The following is a 22029-nucleotide window of genomic DNA, read 5'->3' as shown; positions in this document are numbered from 1 at the left end:
AACTTCCTCTTCAGTTAAGCCCAGACTCAGGAGCTCAAGGTTTTCTGTGCATGGGAGACTTAACTCTGATGTAAAGAAGATTCCAAAGACAGCTTAGTTATTCTGTAATTAAACCAGACTCCCAGGTTATTCCTCTTCAAAAGAAGACAGAGTGTGAAGTATACTGTATATGAATTACATACATAGTGCATACAAAAATAAAACAAAGTAACCATCTGTGAAATCCAAAGTAAAGCAGATGCATAGGTGCTTTGGATGTAACCAAGACTGGGGCATTGGGTAGCGCCTTACTGAACGAAGCATAATGACTGAGCTAGGTAAGGGGGCAGAGGGGCAAGTAGATCAGTAGGCAAGGGACGTCATCCAGGGATAAGTGGGAAGGAAGCCCTGGAGCCCACTGGAGCCCATTTATGGTCCCTGTAAGGGAAAAGCTAAGCCACCTAGCCAGTGGGAGGCACTAGCTTGTCTACCTAAATCTGCCAAGGGACAATCCCCTCCCCCCAACACACACACACACACGCACACACACACACACACACACACACACAGAAGGACACACACACACACACAGAAGGAACAGCCTTCTGGGAAGCCTCCTCCCCAGGTCTCCAACTACATATGCCAGTATAGTTGGGAGCCTCTTTTAGTGACCGCCATTTGTCATTTGTTTTATGTTAATTCGTGTGATTTAAGGGTTTCCTCGTACATCTTGGTTTATGTTTTTCATTGTTTTAGTTAATTTTTTGGAGATAAAGGTGTTCTATGTAAGAACTGGGGTTTTTTGTTTTTGGTTTTGTTTTTGTTTTTGCTTGTGCTGATCGCATGTTCTCTGTTGATGTCTTGTCCCTGATCTTGACACTGGCCATCTTGTCTGTGAAAGGAAGCGTTCCAGCGGGCTTGCTTGATCAGAAGAAAGGGAAGTTTGCTTGGTTTAGTCACTCTACAGAAACCCATGGTAATGTCTCTTATGTTTTATGTGTGTAAATGTGTGTTGGGTGTGTTGGTCCATACAGATTGCCTAGGAGAATGTTTCTCTTGATGTCTAGTGCGTGTATGTGTGTGTGTGTGTGGAAGACCACTGCAAAGAGCCACAAGCATGACAACCAGCACCAACTGTTCCCTGATAGAAGATGGAGTCATTCCTTTGGTTAGTGACAGCCAAAATCAAAGTCACTGTAAAGGCAAAATTAGTACTGGTACTGAAAGTGCCTAGACATTAGAAGATACACTTACTCTTAAGGCCCAGACCACTTCTTTCTAATTTTGGTGTCTTTCAGAATCTAGCAGCACCACTTTCATACCACTTCACACACAGTCAAGGGGTTCTCTGAGAGCTAAAGTCGAGTGGCTTTCTACATATGGCTCAGCCCTTCCAAGAATGAGATCTGGAGAGTTAAAAGGGCTGAGTCAGAGTTGGCTAAAGATAAAAGAACTGAAAGGCAGAGTGCTCCTCACTTTTACAGCTTCTTGTTTAATATGGCTTGTCCACAACTCCTAGAAAACTTTGAAGGTTCCCGTTCCCAGTTCCCAATGCTAAACCACCTCAAATGACTAGTCCCACCCTCAGACCTGAGGCTATGATGTGAATGTCAATGCTGTAAAACCGAGCGACATTCCCAGGCCATGTGATTGTGTGTCCAGAATCTGGCCCAGCTTCCCAGTCGTTGACTTACCCCAGATGTAGAGAAGAGACTAGGTCAGTACTGAAACAGTCAAGGTGAGCATGGGACAGGGACAATGCCCAGTCACTAGTTCTTTCTAGGCATAGTATGGGACCTTGACCATCATACCCATTCTCTCAAGCCTCACTTTCCTTTCCTGTGACCTAAGGAGACGTGTTAGAGCTGGGTAATTTCTACAGTCTCATCCAGCCCTTAACATCCATAAGATGTCTGGACTCTTTTTCCTCAATATATTTGAGAAAGAGTCCTAAGTCAAAGAGAACTGCTCCATGGGACAGTCAAAATGTAGTAAGCCATGAGTTTTCTATCTGTGGCATCCATGTTCTTGAAAGGAGCCTCTTCCCATCCACCTGACTTGTTTTAAACCAAAAGAAAAGAAACTGAGAAAAGTCTACATCCATCAACATAACTAGTGAAAGTCCTCCTCTGGGCTGTGGTAGTCCATGGAGATGAATCACTCATGTCACATTCCTAGTTGTTGTAGATGCTGTGGACACTGAGGACTGGTGATTTTTTCTTTTTTTTTTTACCAGATGGGGTCTATTCTGGAAGGATTGCTGATTCAGATTGCTTGAAAGAAGTATTGATAAAACCAAAAGATTCCCTGGGAGTTGTGGTACCCAGCACTAATCTCAGCACTCGGGTCAGGCTGAGGCAGGGGGATTGCAAATTTGAGGCCAGTTTGAAGTATATCAAGGCCCTATCTTTTTAAGTAAAAATATGAGGATTCGCATTACATTAAAAGGATGACAGCAGCTCTGAAGAATTTTTTGAGCTAAACTTTAATTTCATAGAATAGATAATATACTAAAAGAAATGATCCCCTCAAAGCCACCATGCCGTGTCTAGGATAGAAAACCCCCTTCTGGAAATCTAGACTGCTGCTGCCTTGGAGTAAGACACTGGTCATTGCTTGGGCAGATTGGCTCCTGGAGAATCAGGTAGCTTGTGTCTCTGTTTACATGAAAGTGTCGGGACTTCTGGGAAGGGGGATGGTATCTCGCAGCTCTCCATGAGCCACATATAAGCATGATTTGGGGAATCCTGTAACTAGACACCCCCATTCCTTGTGTCCACCATGTTGTGTGAGGCTCAACACTTGGGTTTGGTGGTGACCTCAAGCCGACCACATCAGGTATGGTCGTACGGGTCATTGTTTTATGACACAGTATGCACTTCAGGAAATAAAAATGTGCCTAGGTCCATCAAGAAATTTGTGTAGCAAAAGAGCCCTATCTGCAAAGAAGCTACTACACTCCAGTCTTGGGGGTAGAGCTGATAGGAGAAAGAAAGAAGGTGTCAAAGTCATATGAGATCCTCTCTCTCTATGGTCAGTGAGATACAAATGGAAAACTTCCACAGCCTTTCTGAGGCTACAGAGTTGAGGGCAGAGGACGGGTGCGACCTTCCATCTTACCCAGAGTGCCCTGAAAGGTACATGGCCTGATCACCAGAGTCGCTCCTACATTCCTACTCATATGCACCATCCTGGCAGCTGACTTGTCCAGCCTGACGAGGACAGTGACAGGCCCCAGCTCCCACAGAGAGGCCAGCAGATGGTGCCCAGCCAGGCCTGGGCTAGGATGGAATACCATGCACTAATGCTCTTCCCCTCTCTTTCTCCCCCTACCCTCAACTGCCTTTCACGCCTCCTTCGCTCACAGTGAGCATGCCCACGAGTGAGACCGAGTCCGTCAACACTGAAAATGTGGCTGGAGGTGACATCGAGGGCGAAAACTGTGGAGCCAGGCTTGCGTGAGTACCCATGGCAAACTCAGCATTGAGTTCTTCCTGGGGTGTGGCCCGCGAAGCCGGCTCAAGGAGTCGAGTGGCATGGCTCCTCACGGTGGGGGCAGAATCAGAACCTTGGTTGACAACCTGTGCCCTGAGTGGAGAGAAAAGAGACCTAGGGTAAAGCATGGCCTCATACTTGGTGGTGGGCTCTTCAGATTAAACCCCATCTTCAGCACTTCTGCGGGTGCTGCCAAACGAAGATGCCCGAGCCCCTCTCACCCCACCAGAGAAGTACAGAAGGTAGAGGTGCTCTGATGTTCTTAAAATTCCCTTTCTTTTTTTTCTGTTTTTTACGTTTTAAAACTTCTCTATTTATCACAATTTATTCACTTGTATCCCAGCTGTAGCCCCCTGCCTCATCCCCTCCCAATCCCACCCTCCCTTCCTTATCTACCCCATGCCCCTTTTCCAGTCCACTGATGGGGAGGTCCTCCTCCCCTTCCATCTGACCCTAGCCTATCAGGTCTCATCAGGACTGGCTGCATTATCTTCCTCTGTGGCCTGTTAAGGCTGCTCCCCACTCAGGGGGAGGTGATCAAAGAGCCAGCCACTGAGTTCATGTCAGAGACAGCCTCTGTTCCCCTTACTAGGGAACCAACTTGGATACTGAGCTGCCATGGGCTACAGCTGTGCAGGGGTTCTAGGTTATCTCCATGAATGGTCCTTGGTTGGAGTATCAGTCTCAGAAAAGACCCCTGGGCCCAGATTGTTTGGTTCTGTTGCTCTCCTTGTGGCGCTCCAGTCCCCTCCAGGTCTTTCTGTCACCCCATTTTTTCATAAGATTCCCTGCACCCTGCCCGAAGTTTGGCTATGAGTCTCAGCGTTGAGAGCCAGTAGATTAGGGTCCCTGATGCAACATTCCCACCCTTTCCATCCTGGCAAACATTTTCTCAGAGAAATCACCAGCTAAGAAACTACACTGCCAGATTGATGATGATCTTGGTCCTGTGCAGCTCTGACCTGCCCTTCTAATGAAGGGGAGCACATGCCTGGTGTACCACCTAGAATGTCCTTAACGCTGGGCAGTGGTTCTCAACCTTCCTAACACTATGACCCTTTAATAGAGTTCCCCATGTATGGTGACCCCCAACCATAGAATTAGTTCATTGCTACTTCATAACTGTAATTTTGATACCGTCATAAATCGCAGCGTAAATATATGTGATGCAGGAACTCTGGTGTGCAACAACCCGCAATGGGATCGCAGCCCGCAGGTTGAGAGCCACTGGCCTAGGTGGCAGCAGTCCTTCCAACTGAGCCCTCCTCCCGCTCCCTGGTTCCCGAGAGCTGGCTTTGACCTGGGACTTAGGCAGATAGGAGAGCACAGGAGCTGCTGTCCGTGGGAGCAGTTCACATACGGATTATCGCAGTCTTGAACACAGAATCAAGTCATCCATGTCAATGACGCTCACTCCCCCTAAACAAAGGGGGAAACTGTTTCATTACTAAAAATGGCAAAAACCGATTTGATTACAAGTGTCACAGAAAGCAGAGCCTGGGGAGTTCAAAGGGTATGCCATGAGGTAGCCACGTCTAAGCTTCACTCTGGGAGGCAATGACTGCTTTTCCTATGACCATGGGCTTGGCAGCTGTAACCTTGCCTTGGCCACTGGAAGGAACTGCGAGCAGAAAGCTCTGAGTAGGATTAGCCCAAATAAAATGTGTCTCCAAATGCTGCATGGGTAGCACCTCCCCCTGTAGCCTGGGTTGCTGATGTGCTGACCGCTCACAGCAGTAGCTGCGAGCGAGCCAAAAGAGGGAGGTGAGCAAGGCTGAGGAGCAGAGCGCAGCGCCGCAGTCGGGTTCCAGGGGACACAGGGCCGTGGGCATCGCTCTCTCTGACAGTGGCACCAGGGAGCCTGCGCTGCAGATTTCTCAGCATTGTTGAGAAGCGATTATTGTCAACGTGTTGTTAAAATACGGTGCTAATTACGTTTGTAAGCAGTGCTCCCAGCCTTTCTCCTTCTTCCTTGCTCTTGGAACTGGACAGAATAAACCCTTGAGTTTCTAGAGGCATCCCCAGATAGCCATGATCAGGGCAGGCATATGCGACTCTTCTAGTCCATAAGCTCTAGGCCTTTCTGCTTGCTAGACATCAAGGACTGGGAATTTGGAGAAAAGATCATCAAGGTCATTACATGGCCCAAGGTATAAACCAGGAGGGGCCGGGGAGCTGGCGCCAGGAACTCACTGAACAGTACATTTTAGGAATGCATGATGATGCTGTGTTGGAAAGCAAACACAATTATCCCCTGTGGAGGGAAACTGGCATCCGCTAGCCTATCTGTCACTTCCTGGGAGGACGTGCTCTACTGGCTTCAGGAGTTATCCAGAAATGGTTGTTCTTATTCCTATGCATAGCCAGCTTGATGCACAGCTACCCTGATTGCAAACGGTACAATTGCTCTGCCAGAATATGAATACGCACCTCATCCACCGCTCTCTTTCCCCATTTCCCGAGAAGACGGCCGCCGCTCTTCCTATCAATCAGTAAATTGGCTTGAGAAGAGAAGCGGGCTGAGGGCCGAATGAGAGATCATTGTCTTACATCTTTGAGTTAAAAGTCCCGACTTCAGAATGAGGACCACACGTAAGGAGAAAGCTGGGATAAAGAGGTTTCCTGGGTGGTAGCGGGATGTGGAGAGAAAGAGCTGCAATGTTATACAATGCAGTGACAGGGGAGGAGATAAAGGAATGACTCGCCAAAATTTGATAAGAGAAATTGGAACAAGTCTGAAGCAAAATTTAAAGAGGGAGTCTGGCATGAGGAACATACAGGTACAATGTGAAGTCAACAGCAGGCTGAGGAGCTCTGACATCCAGTTCTGAGCAGAGGTAGAGACTGGCATTCTAGGCCATGGACAAGGTGATAGGACACAGTTTGCTCAGAGAGGGCTAGGAAGCAGGAGACCAGGACCAGCCCTTGGGGAAACTCTCACCCGGAAGAAAAAGAAGCAAACAAACAGGCAGTTATACTGGGAGATGTGGGAGGGAGATGTCAGGGAAGTCCTCTCTGTGCGAATCTTCATGGCAGTACACAGCCTGAGCTGGGTGGGAGAGAGAGTAGTCATCCAATAAAGTGACCAGGAAGTGTAGAAGAGGCCCTAGAGACCCGGGTGTTATGACGCATAAGTAAATGGCAGAGAGTCCTGGTTTGAATTAGAAGGCTAAAGAAAAAATAATTCTTCAAAGGATTAAAATCGAAGCTGGAAGCTAAGAATGAGTATAAGCACTAAGTGCCAAGGGGCAGCGTGTGTGAGGGACCGTGGCTCGGCTGGCAGGGCACAGGCTGGCAGGCTCCAACAGCAAGCTTGGTCCTTGCTCTAGGAGTGTAAGAGGTTCCTGAAGGGTTTTAAGAACACAGAGTTTGTGTGAAGAGGTTGGCTTGACCAGTCTTGAACTCTTGAGGGATCCCTTTGGCATTAGGGACACTAGAGAAGAGGGTGACACACTGACGAAGAAGCCTGTGGCTGCTCAGGCATGGGGTGATGGTGGCCTCGGGTTGAGTTGTGATGTGGGGGCAGAAAGAGTGGGTCAGCTCTCTACTCTAAGGAGTTGGGGGAAGTATACTGGCTTTGGGAACCAGGCTCAGTAAGGGAAGTGGATATGTGCCAGTGCAGGCCATCTCTGAGGCCGTGCAAAAGGAAAGAGGAAGAGGCTAGGGAAAGGAGGAGGTGCCATGGCAACAAAGGGGTGACTTTCACTAGTCTGCAAGGCACTTAGAAGCCAGTGAAAACAAAGAGGCTAAAGAAACTGCAGAGGAACTGAGCATAGGAAGTAGAAGTAGAGTTCCTCTGCCTGGGAAAATGAAAGGTAGCTGACGTCAGAAGCAGTGGTCAGGCCTGCGTGCGACCTCAGCCAGGCTCCTTCCTCTCAAGAAAGGGACAGGATGGACCATTGGTTCCAGCAGGAGCCAAGGCTGGAAACCACCTTCCGAGGCTACTTCCAAGGGCACCACCCCCATCCGTTTGACATACGTGGCTCCGTGTGAGATCACAAATGAATAAGGCATTCAGCAGCTTGAGAAATCACACACCGGAGACCCATGTTGACATGAAGGATTCCTTACAGCTCTGCGGGCCTGTGGTTCTGTAAAGAGTGAGGCGTCAGAAGCACATTGGTCAGTGGTGGGAAGCATTCTAAGGCCCATTGTCTTTGGCAGGGTGATAGTGGGTGTTACAGAAATGTGATGGATAGCCTGGGAGATACAGGTGGGGAAAGGAGGATTGCTAGGTGTGCGGCCCTGGCCATTCTGGAGACTGACACTGCCGATGTGAACTTGGCATCTTTCAAATGTGTTTTTGGTACTTTTTTTTTAACAACCAAAAAGCACTAAAAAGACAATTAGGTGAATCTAGATGTTAGCCACAGTGGCCCAGCTAAAGACCGAGTGGGCAATCTGTCTTACTCAAGGTCCACAGGGGCATCACTGAGGACCAAGCTGAGCACTAGAAGTCAAGCCTGTCATTTGCTTAGGGGCCTTGGAAGAGGCAGGATGAGAGAGAGGATCCACTACAGGCAAAGTCTAGGTTTCAGGAAGGAGGTTTAGGCTAGAAATGGGGAGCAGCTGGGCTCGGCATCCGATAGCTGGAGTCTTGTTCAGCGGGGACAAGGTCCAGGATGTGTCCCCTCTCGTGGTAACAGCTAGGGTTGTGACCAAGCTGTGCAGTTAGAGAAGGTATGTCAGCAAATCTGTGTGACTGTGCTAAAGGCAAAATGGGGACAATTCGGGAAACAACTCTTTGCCACAGCAGGTAGTAAGTGAACGGCACTTATTACTCAAAGGAGGGAGAAGCTGAAAGTATAAACAGCTCTTAAGGAGTTCAAACATTTGCCAAATAATGATAAATACAAAGCAAGTGACTAAGAGGAAGATGCTTTGGGGGCTGTCTTTAACTTTGGGAGGGAAATTCTTGGTCTTCCAGGTTGGTCCTAGAGGTCCAGGTGAGTGCCTGAGAATAAATAGACTTCAGTCCCTGCCCAGGGGTGTATTCGGAGGTTTCATGTTCTGGCTGGTTATTAACTTCCTCCACTTCCTTGTTCTTAACAAATCCACTTGAGACACGAAGCAAGGAAGGCTTTCCACATGAATATGAATGGTGGAAAAAAATCAAGAAACTTCTGAGCAAACTTCTCATGCCCACTGGGTTTGGTTACACTGGAGGCTAGTGCTGTTTTTGGTACTCTACAGTCTGCACAGATTTCAGACATCAGTAGGAGGCAGACATGCAAAGGCGCTCAGTGCTCTCCGGATCCTTTCTCCACAGTGGGAACAGCTATCCAAACACTGAGTCTGTTTCTACTGCCAGGACACAAGGGGCTATGAGCAGTAGTAGCCTTCTATTTCATGACGTAAGTCCTGCAGCTAACTGCTCCTGCATCTAGGGAGCACCGAGGAGTCAAAGTGTTTAATCGTACACAAAGTTACAAGCCCATCTAGGACCATCTCGAATGGCATTGCTCCTCTCCTATGTGCAAGTACTGAGTACTGCTGTGAGGGCTGAGGAAGTGTGCTTATATTAAAAACAGATGAGTGTATTGGATACAGAGACCTTAATGTCATGCTCACTGGCTCCTGCTAGGGACAAGAAGCCTTCCTCATGTGAGGTGTACATGGTTAGATATCAAGACTTGGAGCCAAAGAGGTAGGAGACTCATGAACTGGCTCCTTTGGCCCAGAGTGTGCAAGGACACCAAACAATGGCCACACATGAACAAGGAAGAATATTCACTCAGCTCCCATCTCCCCTTGTCCCACAATCACAGATTCATTTCCTTAAGAGAAACCCCAAGTTCCTCGGTGGGGGCTGGGGGAGGTTGTCGAAGATCTGACTTTTACATTTGGCTTAACTGGACTGAAAGTAAGGGTGGCATTTGCGGGAGGCAAAGGGTCTGAGAGACCACGGAGACTCTGCAAGAAAACCTGGAGCCAACCAGATATTCTTAGAGATCCCTGAGCTCAGCATATCCTTGCCACAGAGAGTAACCTGTGTGGCTGTCTCTATTTAGCAGCTAGCAAACATTTATCCCCCCCAACACTCCCCTCCCATTAAACAGTGGCTTTAGATAAAAGATGCTGCCCCAGGCTCTAGGTTGCTCTCCCACATGCTTGGTTAACATGTGATTAAATGCTGCAGCCTAGCAGGCAATCTTGGGGGTGGAAAAGGTTGTTAGTTAACAGTTCCGAGCAATAAATGCATTTGGCTCAGTGTCTCAGTGCCCGGGAGATATAATTATCTCATGCACGATGGCTTTGCCACCTGTCACATCTTTGGTTTTTTTTTTTTTTTTTTTTTTTTTTTACATAAAAGTAACAAGAAGGGTTGATGTTTTCTTGTTAAGTGACATAGCTTGCTTTTTTTGTTTTTTTGTTTTTGTTTTTTGCGTGACTGGGACAACATGGCTTCAAGCAGTCACCTCCCAAAATCCCTACAAGGCTGTCTCTCTGATCATTGTCATTTCTCATTTGGATTCTTTTCTTTGAGGCCATGTTTGGTTTTTTTTTTTTTTATTTAAATTTATTGTGTTTGAGAATTTCATACATGAGTGCTGTATTTACATCATTCCTCCCCGTCTGCTTTCAACACCTACCATATCCCCCTACTCCTCTCAACTTCATGACCTGTCTTTAATTATTGTTGATACATATTTATAAGCATATAACCTGCTGAGTTCATTTAGTGTTGTTCACATGTAATGTGGTTAGGGCTGACGGCTTGGTGTTGGACAATCTGTCGGGGACCTTGTTCCCGGAAAAGACGGATTTTCTCTCTCTTATATCTGTCTGTAGGAGTAGGGCTTTCTGAGATTTTCCCCATTCCCACTGGCATATCAGCGGTGCTGTCATTTTGCAGGTCTTGTCCATGGCCATTTGAGCAGTTTCGCTCAACCTGCTATTTCTGCCCCTATTCACCTTTCTCTTAGCTTCTAAGTTAATCGGGCATGTACCTTCAAACGTGTTTTCCCCAAAATGTTTTGTCTCAATTGCTTACATTCTCCTTCCCTTTCTCCCCTCCTCCTCCCCTCCCTTCCTCCCTCCACCCTCTGTCCTCCCTCCCTTTTCTGTACTTCTCACTAACACGTCTCTCTCTTGGCCTCTTTCCACCTCCTAACTCTGTGTAGCTTTCCTGAAATCTGTCCTGGATGACCTGGACAGTCTCAAAGCCTCCCTGAAGGTGTCACCTTTCTGGACCCTTCCCGTGGAATGGTCCTTCAAGGAAGCTGTCTTTGGGGAGCCCTTCCTCCAGGACTACACCCAACTTTATGCATACACCGTTCCTTTAGAACCCAAGGTTCTTTGTCCTGATCTAGTGATCAGCTCTGAGGCGGGGAAGTGATGGCCCTTTGCATTCCAGCTGGCTCGTGTGGCTTGTGTGCGCTAATCCCGCTCTGGGAAGACGCTGGCAGTCTGTTGGTAAGGTCAGCACTGCGAGCTTTCAGTTGGTGAGGTCCTCCTGTCTGCCAGAGAGGCTTTCCATCTGCCATGGCTTTTCTCAAGGGGAACTGTTCTTAGGCCTTCATGCAGTTTGTGGGCAGGTACCGATCCTCTCAGGACTGTGTGCTCCCCCTCTTCAGTGAGGATCACCCACGTTTAGAAGATACTAGATTTGTAGGCGTCAGCTGGGCCAGCCACATCCAAATATACAAAGTGTTCTCTCTATGGCATTATAACCCACCCCCCAAGTCCTTCCAGCGCCCACACATAGTCCTGGGGAGCACCAAATTCCCCTGGGATGGCTAAGTGCTCTTGATGTGGAAGAAAGTAGGTTCGTTGTCTTTGCTAATATTTTCTTTTACTCTTTCAGGCACTGGATCTCCAAGTCCAAGTTCAGGTGAGTAAGATGCGAGCAACTCGTCTTCCCTTCTGCCCCTCCAGCCTAATCCCCAGCTACTGCATCCAGTGACCAAGGTAATTCCTACCAGCTTGGATCCTTTCTAGGGTATAACTGCTTCCTATTGTATGGGGCTTCACAGTTTGGTCAAGAGCACTCACTCAAGGGTTGAGACTTGGATCCTCTTGGGTAGGCTCCGAGTGCTTAGAACTGTGCCTACCTCCTGTATAAGATAAAAGTTGGTTAAAATAAACCTGTGAACATTTGTTACTACTTGGCATGCTTCACAACTTTGAGGATTACAGGCAGAATGTAGATTCAGTCCGTGCTTTGAGACGATGTCAGAAGCTTCCAGAACACCCACCCTGGGACCCGCCTTTGCCTTTACCTTCTGTACGTCTGCGCAAACACTTTCTTCCACCACTTGCAGCTCTTTGCAGGTTCCCAAATGTTCTCGACCCTTTGGCACATGAAGATTTTTGTGTGTGTGTGTGAGCCATGCCCTCGGGCCTAAATCACCATCTATGTCTCTATCTGGAAAAGTCAAGCAGCACAAAGGTTATGGCATCCACGGCACCCTCTGCACACTCCCAGGGAGACTGAATGCCTTCATTCTCCTTGCCTACATGCTTTGTCATGCCCTTGTCCTAGCACTCACCATAGTGTACTCTAGCTATTGGCTGGAAAACCTGCGGCCTCCATTGAACTTTGTCTGCACACAGAGTCTGCTAAATGCTTTCCTAGCCGCCCCATGGTTGACTCTGCGAGCTCCCTGGATGCTTGACTGATTGTAAATGTAGAATGGGAATGCAAATTTAATTCTATAGGCCTTACATCAAAACGCATTAGCCATTTATTTTTCATAACATACTCTTGCCTCCCTCGCCTCATCTCGTATGTAGTGGAGAAGTAGCTGGCTCGTAATAAGGATTTAATAACGTGGATGGATGGATGGATGGATGGATGGATGGATGGATGGATGGATGGATTAACTGGTCTTAGTGAGACAATAGACTTGACAGACATTCAAACAAAATGTCATATTTGACAAGTATGTGTTACCCTGAACAGTTCCACAACCCCCACATAGTAATAGTAGAGAGATTAAAAATTACAGTGAAAATATTTCCCAAATTCTATTCTTGCTACATGCAAATGAGGGAATCATAGATGAATGAATGGATAAACACAATCTGGAGACTTGTGGAGAAGATCCTATACTTAGTAGATAGATATTCATGAGTTTGCAGGAGACTCTAAACCTTCCTTTTGAATTGGGTAATCTATAGTGTCACATTTGTCATTGAAAAATTATAATCTTTTGACCCTTGGGCCTCTGTCCACTCCGTGTCTCCCAGCCACAGGGCTCTAATTGTGCTTACTTTGGTGGGGGAGAGTGTTCCTCTCTCTGCACTTCCAGTTCAAGAGAAGCACGGAAATGACCTTGTACTCACAGACGGCTTCTTTTCAGTGGGTTGGCACGGTCATTAGAAATACCTGTAGACAAGCCTCCAGGCTTAGAGAAACCCAGAGTCACAGCTCAGGAAGAGCCTCAGCCAGCCTGGAGGGAAAATCCCGGCTGCTGTACCGAACTTGCTTCTGTAGGTTATTCTAACGGCGCCCTGTTGTCAAGGAAGTACAAAGAAACAGCAGGAAATGAAGCCTTCACGTTTAAAGCAGTATAAGTAAAGCATTGTCATTGCAACCCAACTGGAACTAATGTAACACATTTTAGTGATGTGTCTTGCGTTCTTTCTGCCCCAAGACTTCGCAACTTAGATGTGCCTTACATTTACTGTATATCCTAGTTTGGATTGGCCACACGTCGCTGGTGGCTGCCACTCAGACAAGGGGACCCTAGAAGTTCTGAGCAATATCACAAGCAGCTGGCTTGCCTAGATCCTTCAGCCCACTGATGGTGTGTGTGTCTGTTTAGGGAATAGCTGAGGCTGGTAATGGATTGAAAATGCTAGCAAAATTATCAACATTTCCCAAATAGTTCTCTCAGTTGGGGAAACAATCTAATAATGACAGTAATAGAATTTGAGCTTCAAATTGGCCTATTTTAGGTACAAGACTGGATGATACAAAGTCGTAGTTAATGTCGAAAGACTGGTTTAACAGAGCTTACGGGGGGGGGGGGGAAATGAGACCAATTAGATGATACTTGGGTATTTTGATAATTCAGGCTTTCATGTACAGGAAAATAAAGACTTGGCTACATTTGAGGCTCACTATGCGTCACTGATCGAGAGAACTATTCGAGTTTTTCTGAGAAAACTATGCAGAACTCGGAGCAAACCTTACAGGGTTCCAGAATTTGAGGACCGTCAGGCCTAGTCTTCAGCAGAAATTGCCTCCCACATCACTGCCTTTCTGCTCTGCCAAACAACCAGGTGCAAACCTGAGTTCCCCCAGTAGCTAATAGCCCATTTTTAGGCTACTTACTCATGAAGGATTAAATTTGGTGATTGTTCTCTGCTGTTTGTTCCAGCTGCTAGACAGGCTGCTGTGTCCACTGTTTTCATGTCTCAGGCCTATCAGCATTTGCGTCCTGAGAAAACCAGCTTAGGAGCAGTGTCCCTCCCATGCTCCCACCCTCCTTCCCGAGGCTCAGGGTTTTAAGCCTTGCCTTTTTCAGGGAGTCAGCCCTGGGCCATGTCTCTGTGGCTCACACAAGCCTGTAAGCCAGCATCTTACTGTGTGAGATGAACTGCGCTTAATGCCACGGGTCTGAAACAAAGTTAGGAGGCGTAGTCTCCTGCTTCTTGTTGGATCTGATTATCTCATTAAGGAGTCAGGAGCCATACATTCAAAGTTAACCGATAGTACCAGGCAATGGAAGACCTCTACTGCAGAAACCTCCCTGGATGCCTCCATGGCTACCTAAGATGGGATCTAGGGACACTATTGCACAGTCCTCCCCCGTGCGAGAAGCATGTTCACCGACTGCTCAGTGACCTGGCTGAGATTTGCGCCAACAAGGACTGTATCTGTTAATGTCATTAACTGTTGCTGTCTTACCTTGTCCATAGGGAACGCTAAATAAGCGTTTCTTGACTGCACAAACAAAATGCGTAATGTAGACAGCCTTTGCGGGGACACCAAGGCTAGAGAGCAGTACATCTACTGCAGAGAAGCTGGGCTTTGAATTGAGCCGTAAGGATGGGCAGGACCTAGAAGATGGCAATAGAAGGCGGAAGCCTTCCTAGTTGGCAGAGTGTTCTGTTTTGGGGGGAAAAGGTGGGGGGTACAAAGGCCTGTGCTGGGGGTGGGGGAATGAAGATAAGATAAGCCAAGGGAGGGAGAGCAGAGCCCAGTACAGACAATTAAGTACGGTAGATACATTCACCTCCATCCTTCTCCCCCACCCCATCTTCCACCCCTGTTGGGGTACTTCTAGAGTAAATGACTTCCAGCTAATGCAAAGAGAACGTGAAGAGCAGGCAAATTTCTCCTCCCTGTCTCATCATTTAATTTCTATATCCTCCATGCCTATGTAAACATACAAATAAATTTACCCATTCTAATAAACTATTACATTTATTATATAGTAGGAAGTGTTGCCAGGAAACCAGCTGTCAAGCAAAACTATATTTGAAGAGTGGGAGATGTACAATTATCTTTAAATACTTTCCCTGGATAGTAATTACTCCCATCCCCACCACAACCCAAATCCATGTGACTCTCCAAGGCTGCCTCTGTGCAGTAGCAGCCACATTTAACAGAGCTGGCAGAGAGCAGTTCCGGACCTGTGTGATGGGCCTGACTTTACAAAAAAAAAAAAAAAAAAAAAAAAAAGCCATGTTCACTTTCACGACTTCTAAACTTAAGATAAATGGCCTTGGTCAAATTCTCAGTATTAAACTGACTCCAAGTCAGTTTCTACCTTCTCTAGTTAAGAGTGTCCTTGCTCGCTTCGTAGTCTGCATCAGCACTTGCTGCAGTACGGGACTGTCTCGGTTTTGAAAACGCATCTTTGCGACTGACATGTTTTTAAAACTATCCTATCCCATTAGTAATCGGAATCATAAGAAGAGGTAGGGGCGTGCCCTGACGACACAGGACCTTGCAGTGTCAGGTTCTGGCGAGCACAGGGGGCCGCCTCTCGTCACAGCTGCCTGGGACTCTCTGTCCTGGCCACCTGCCCTTCCTCACATAGCTCCCTGCCCTCACCCTTGCACGTGGCCTGGCTAGATGTTTCAGGTATCTCAAAGCGCACCGGCAGACTAATGTCTGACCGTGTGGCGTCTCTTCTGCGCACAGCGAATTCCTCAAAGCACCAGCTCAGCTAAGTGTCCTCTGCAAAGTTGGGACATCCAGTGAAAGATGGATCCAGCCAGAACACAGAGATTAATCTGTCTTTCAACTTGCAGGCCCAAACTCAACCCCCCTCCCCATAGTCCTCAGGGAAGAATTCAAGTTCTAAGATACCCCCTGGGCTCTTCCATTCCCACTGTAGGATTCAGTTAAGTCCTGGTAACAGGCTTCTCCACGGAACAATAGGTAGAAAAATTACACAGGTGAAGCCACGCTATCCCAAAAGGCAACGTGACTACGTGGAGGGAACCATCTATATAGACATCTATCTCCCTGGGACCACAAAACACAATCTGCCCTTTGTGTGGAGCTGCTGGTGTTGAAAGGGTCTCCCTTAAGGAGCAGAGAGCTGAGTCAGAGGACAGGATATGGAATGTAGAAGGCCTGTGCCCTGCATCTGGCATGCTTGCATTGGTGCTGTGTGACCCTGAAAGCCATCCACGGTTTTCAACTGATGCTGCTCCAGTGCAGGGGAAATGACTAACGCGTCTATGATTTTCTCTGGCCAGAAGACCTCAGATATGGACTCCTGACATAGACTTATTCAGAATGTTAGACTGCAGTTCAATTTTATCACCTTCTACTTTATTGCAAAATAGAATATATATATCATATATCTATATATATCATATATCACATAGATATATGATATATATAGATATATGATATATAGATATAGATATAGATATATATAGATATAGATATATTTCCTGGCCCAGGACAACACACACACACACACACACACACACACACACCTAAGGCTTTTCTTCGGGTATTTCTCACTTCTTACTTTGAATCATTCTATATTTTCATTCTGTTCCTTTTCTCAGTGCCGATCATGGCCTATCAGACAGCTGTTCCATCCACTTCCGGGCTGCGGAGTGAGGTTTGCAGGTCTCTGCTGCAAGCAGGTCTTAGATGCTTGCTTAGGGGCCTAGACTAGAAAAGTCAAATAGAAGTTATCACATGAAAGTACAGACACCTGTGACTGTCACACCAGGGTACTGTCTCAGTCCCTCCTGCCTCCTTTGCCTGACCCCCAGTAGGGGCTCCGCATGCCTCATCTTTCTGCACACACCTGAGCCAGGTTCCAAGGCAAATGCCCTGCCCTTCTTCCAGCCACCCTCCGTTCCCAGAGAACCCATCTCTCGCTTAGAGGGTGCAGGAAGATAGCCATTTTGATCCTGCATCCCCTTTGTACCCTTCCCTCATCTTGAAGCCCAGTCTCCCATTGACTTTGCTTCCACATCTGCTGTGTCCTCAGTGTCCTTTGGGCCACTAATATTTTTTTTAAGCTAAAGCTGTCCTTTTTGTTCCACCCTGATCTAGAAGCTCACTGTGTGTTTCGGTCCGGTGGTGACTGGTTTTCTAAAATAGAGTCTGCTTGTGCATTTCTTCCTCTGGTGGGTCTCGGCCTGGCTGTCCGCGGCCCAGCTCTCCAAGCTTCTCCATCACTTTCAGGCAGCTGTTAAACACAGAAGTCCCCAGCATAGCTGTGTGTTGTGAAACAGTGAAACCCTCTAGCACAGTCATAAAATGCAACTGTTTGCTTAGGATCATCCAACTTAATGGTTCTCAGCCCTAATTACACATAGAGCAAGCTGGGGGGGGGGGGCTTTAAGAAGTACCAGCGCTATCTTTTGAGCATTTGAATGTACCTAGCACCCAGTTAATCAGTCTGAAATCAGGTTGATTTAGGGGTGGGGTGGCCGGGTGGTTGTTAAAGCTATGTTCTATGCGTGGCCACACTTGAAAACCACTGCAGAGTCCTTGACCAACTGTGCTGAAAACTGCTATGTTTGCTGCAAATTAGTTGTTTCTCTAGTGTCAGGGACACTAAAGGCTTTATTCATAGTAACCATTTACCAGTTCTGTCCCTGACACTAGAGCAACAACTAATTCCCCCCCACACACACACCCTACTTGCCACACTATTTCTGATATGCCATTAAAATAAATTAAAAATAGTTGGAAACTCCTTTTTCTTTCAGTGCTGGAGATTGTGACCAAGACTTATACATGCTTGGCTTTACTATTGAGTTGGGTCCCCAGCCGAGAACATAAAAACAATCCCACTGGTTCGGTCACTTCAACATCATGCCGGATGGCTTATAAGGCATTTTAGCCATGTTCACAATGTGTTAGCTGCGCAGTTAGCCCTGCTGTTGTTGCCAACCAAAGCTTAGAGACGGACAGTGGGTATACCCGAGGCCAACAGTGGAGCCCGGTTAGCTTGGTAGAGATCTGATCACTCCGCCACCAGGTTGTGTAGGAGGGCCAAGCCAGTGACAGACAGGTGAGATGCCAGTCACATGGTGTGCTTTGGGTTGACAGAAGTCCTGATCGCCCAGACAACCCTGTCTTTCCCCGCTGCCCTTTTCCAGCCGCTACTGGCGCAGGTGGAACAGGTTCTGCAGGAGGAAGTGCCGCGCGGCCGTTAAATCCGACATCTTCTACTGGCTCGTGATCTTCCTGGTGTTCCTCAACACGCTCACCATTGCTTCCGAGCATTACAACCAGCCCCACTGGCTCACAGAAGTGCAAGGTGAGCAGCCCCTGGCTTTTTCCTAGTCACTCTTGCTAACTCAGCTCTGAGTTCCGGGGAGGCTGACGGGAAAGCAGCCAGAGCCGGTGCTTCTTGGCTCGTGCCGTGCTGGACCTGGAAGCTTGCAAACCCCATATTAAAATTTAGGCCCTTGTCCTAAACACATGTGGCCCTTCACATGCTTGAGGGGACTCTCACCACCACCACTGACCCCTTACACACACACACACACAGACACACACATCATAGTCACCATTGAGTTCCAGTAGCAGGACAGGAGCTGTTTGTTGCTTATCTGGCTATTAGAGCCCCTCAGCTGCCAACTTTGCAGAAGCAATTTTCAATTCCTCTGACCTCACTATAGCTCCAGGTAGCTCTACCCAGACCATTAGAAGATAGACAAGAAGCGGACAGAGCCTGGACAAGGGACAGTATCCCCATGGCTAGTTAAGCCTCCTTGTCCCACCTTGAGCCCTCTGAAGACATCTAGGACCCATGCCTAGGCATCTCCTCTAGGGAGTGAAGTGGATTTGGCTCAAGTTACGGGGCCCCTGGAAGGAGGCAGTCTAGTACTAACAAGATCCAGTGCAGGGAGCCTGGTCCCAAGCTCTGACTACTTGCCTAGATGGGTTACTGGCCCCTCTCTGAATCTCCTGTCCCATATCCAAAGACTGGGTTTAATAAAAAACAATGCCAAGCCTCCCAAATTCCTGTGGGGATGAAGTAGGGCAGCATAGGCTAAACATCTAATGGGTGCTGGACACTCAGCTCATGTTTCTGATGATGGAAATTGGACCAGATTGTTCTTTCAGGAGTAGCTGGAAGGGGTCTCATGGGAAGGATGGGGGAGGTGGGAGAGGGGAAGGAGGGAGGGTGGGAGAGAGGAAGGAATAGGTTTTTTTTTTCTCCAGCTATGACAGTGACTGTCTTTTTATTTTTTTTCCTCCCCTTTCTCTTTGCTCTTCTCGGTTCCTTGCTTGAATGTCCACTCTTCTCCTACACTCACCAGACACAGCCAATAAGGCCCTCCTGGCCCTTTTCACTGCGGAAATGCTTCTGAAGATGTACAGCCTGGGTCTGCAGGCCTACTTTGTATCCCTCTTCAACCGCTTTGACTGTTTCATCGTGTGTGGGGGCATCCTGGAGACCATCCTGGTGGAGACCAAGATCATGTCACCCCTGGGCATCTCTGTGCTGAGATGTGTGCGGTTGCTCAGGATCTTCAAGATCACCAGGTGTGTGGCTCCTCTTTTCCCTTTGGGCATGGGATGGGACTCAGGAGAAGCCTTCCGGAAGGCCAGAGAGGATGAGCCTGGATGAGGGAAGAGCTGCAGTTTCTGGAATGGTCTAGCCTCTGATCCTATGCCGCATGGGGAGTCATGGTTCATTTTGGTGATGTGCCGCTCAGAAATGCCATTGGCTGTGAACTGTTGTCGCTTAACTTGGCTGTATTTATTCTGCTGTGTTACTAGATAGCCCAGAAGTAACCAGCCCAGTGGCTTTGAGAAAGCATTGGGGATCCAGTCTCCTCTTATTGTTGGCTTGACCAATATTGATGTTGATTTAACTGTAGGGTCTCGAGATGGCTTCTGGACAGTAAGGTATTCTAGACCAGAAGAAAGGGGCCTTAGTCAGCTTCTTTGCTCCTCCAAATCACAGGAATACCTATGGTTAGAGATGCCATTCGAAAGCAAACAGGACAGGGAAATAGCAAGTGTGAGGGAGGACATGGAAGACTGGGACCCTAGTCCCAGTCTTGGTGTGTATCCATTACTTTTCTCAATCCTGTGACCAGATATCTGAAAAGAGCAGCTTAAATAATGGAGGCTTTGTTCTGGCTCTGTCTTTAGAACATTTTCATCATTCTCCAAAGAAACTGCATGCACATTTCTCTCCAACCACTGACCCCATGCTAGGCCTAGGTAGCCCGCCCTCATTGTTTAGATTTGTCTATTGTGTGACAGACAGCCTGAGAAAGAGATCAAGAAAACAATAGCTTATTGTGGACGTGCCTTATGAAAATAATAATGGAAAGTATGGTCATTTGAGTCCAGCTTCTTTCATTTAGCTTAGTATCTTCAAGTTACATCCAGGTTTTAGCATGGATTAGAACTTCTCACCTATTCTTGGTGAATAATATTCCTTTACATGGTTAGCTCACATCATTAGAATATCAATGATGGGCCTTGATCCATGGCCACTTTATAGTGCTTTTGTGAATATTTGTGTCCAAGTTTTTCCAGAGATGTATAACTCTTTTCTTTGGAATATATATAGGAATGCAACCCCTGGGTTATTCGGTTAAACTCTTGAACATTGTGGGAAATGATAAAATTGGTTTTTAAAGAGACAAGGCCATTTTGCATTCTCACCAGAGATACACAATTTAAGGGCTCCGGTTTTACCACTACTCATACCAATTGTTCTCTGTTTTTGTGTTTGTTTGTTTGTTTGTTTGGTACACTTCTTGGTTTGTTTGGGGTCTTTTTCATATTGCTTTCTTCAATGGCAAATGGTAGCTTACATATTTATGAAGCACAGTGTAACGTTCCAATATGTATATGCGACACATAATGATCAGATGATGGCAAGTAGCACACCGTCTTACTTTAAATACTTACATCTTTCTGCTGCCAACGTTCAGATCCTCTCTACTAAATACCTTGAAATGTTCAGTTCACTGTTGTTGGCAGCTGCTGCTCTGCTGTGCATTAGAAGCGCTAAAGGTTGCTGTATTTTCCACTACTGCACTGTTATCCATCCCCCCGCTTCACCTTCTCCACCCTGGCTCGTCTCTAACTGCCCTGTTCTTTCCGTCTTTGAGATCAGTGTTTTAGGCCCCTACCTACACATGAACCACGGGGCACTTGACTTCTATGCCTGACTCAGTCCAATATCCTCCGGCTCCCTCCACAAGACCCAAAGTGACAGAATTCTATTCTTTCTTATTGCGGCTATTGCTTCCAATAAAAGAAAGACAATTGGCTGGAAAAAAAACATCTGAGGACCTCCAACCCTACGATCATCATTTTGTAAAAGCCTTTGAGATACCTATCTGGTTCTCAGTGTGATACATGTTGTGTAAAGTGGGCTGTTGTCGACTCACAGAAACATCCTTAGGGCCAGCTGGAGGAAGTCTTCTGATTCTTCTCCAGATAGAAGCCCCCAGATCCCTTAGGAACCTGCATTCTGGGTAGTCCTTGGAAACAGGAGCATTAAACCCCTCACTCAGATTGTGTTAGGAAACAAGGATGGAGACTGGTGCCCCCGGGTCAAGGACAAGTGTGTCACAACTCACACAGGTGTTCCTCCGAATGAGTCACCAGGCCCTAGGAAGCATCCTAGCTGGCACTATTCTTGTTACAACTCTCTGGGCAGCCATGTGAATGCAGAGTGTTGCTGAGACTCCAGTGAGCGGCACTTGAATTAAGTTCAGTGCTGGTGACCAGAGGCTCTTGTTTTCAATCCAGTCAGTGTCGTCACTGTCATTAGGAAAGGACAGTGAGGTCATGAGACTTCAAGTGTGGACCGGCAATTCTGGGATTGTGAAAGGCAGAGCCCTCAGGGGGCTCCCTAAGGATTTCAGCAGCTCAAGAACCACAGCCACTGCTCACAGTGAACATTTAAAAAAAAACTTCCTCAATGTGTGGCTAGTGGCAAGACATTGTGAGGTATTCTCCAAGAGACTGGAGAAGGAGAAATAGTTTTACTTAATGGAAGGACAGCGCACAGTTGCCCCACCTCCAAGCTTGGAAGGCAGGATCACAGTGCCCACACACAGCCATATTCTCTGCATTTCACGCCTCAGGTTGCATGGGAGCAGGCTTGCAGGAAGCAGGTGTCTCCCTGGCAGTCA

At 47.3% G+C, this 22029-nt stretch overlaps 1 protein-coding gene across 5 annotated transcripts in view; it reads left to right on the top strand.

The window, feature by feature from the left end:
- Positions 1-22029, top strand: part of Cacna1c (calcium voltage-gated channel subunit alpha1 C) — a 483983-nt gene that overhangs the window by 358498 nt on the left and 103456 nt on the right. For 4 of the 5 annotated variants that reach the window (XM_060384019.1, XM_060384018.1, XM_060384016.1 and 1 more), the window contains exons 6-10: positions 881-955; positions 3347-3437; positions 11282-11308; positions 18013-18173; positions 19183-19408. In XM_060384019.1, coding sequence (XP_060240002.1) covers positions 881-955; positions 3347-3437; positions 11282-11308; positions 18013-18173; positions 19183-19408 — 580 coding nt within the window. The remainder of the gene's footprint in view (positions 1-880; positions 956-3346; positions 3438-11281; positions 11309-18012; positions 18174-19182; positions 19409-22029) is intronic. The other variant, XM_060384021.1, reaches the window with a different exon arrangement.

The sequence above is a fragment of the Meriones unguiculatus genome, chromosome 5, assembly GCF_030254825.1.
Source record: "Meriones unguiculatus strain TT.TT164.6M chromosome 5, Bangor_MerUng_6.1, whole genome shotgun sequence".
Lineage (NCBI taxonomy): Eukaryota > Metazoa > Chordata > Mammalia > Rodentia > Muridae > Meriones > Meriones unguiculatus.
This window is presented reverse-complemented; position numbering and strand designations above follow the sequence as displayed.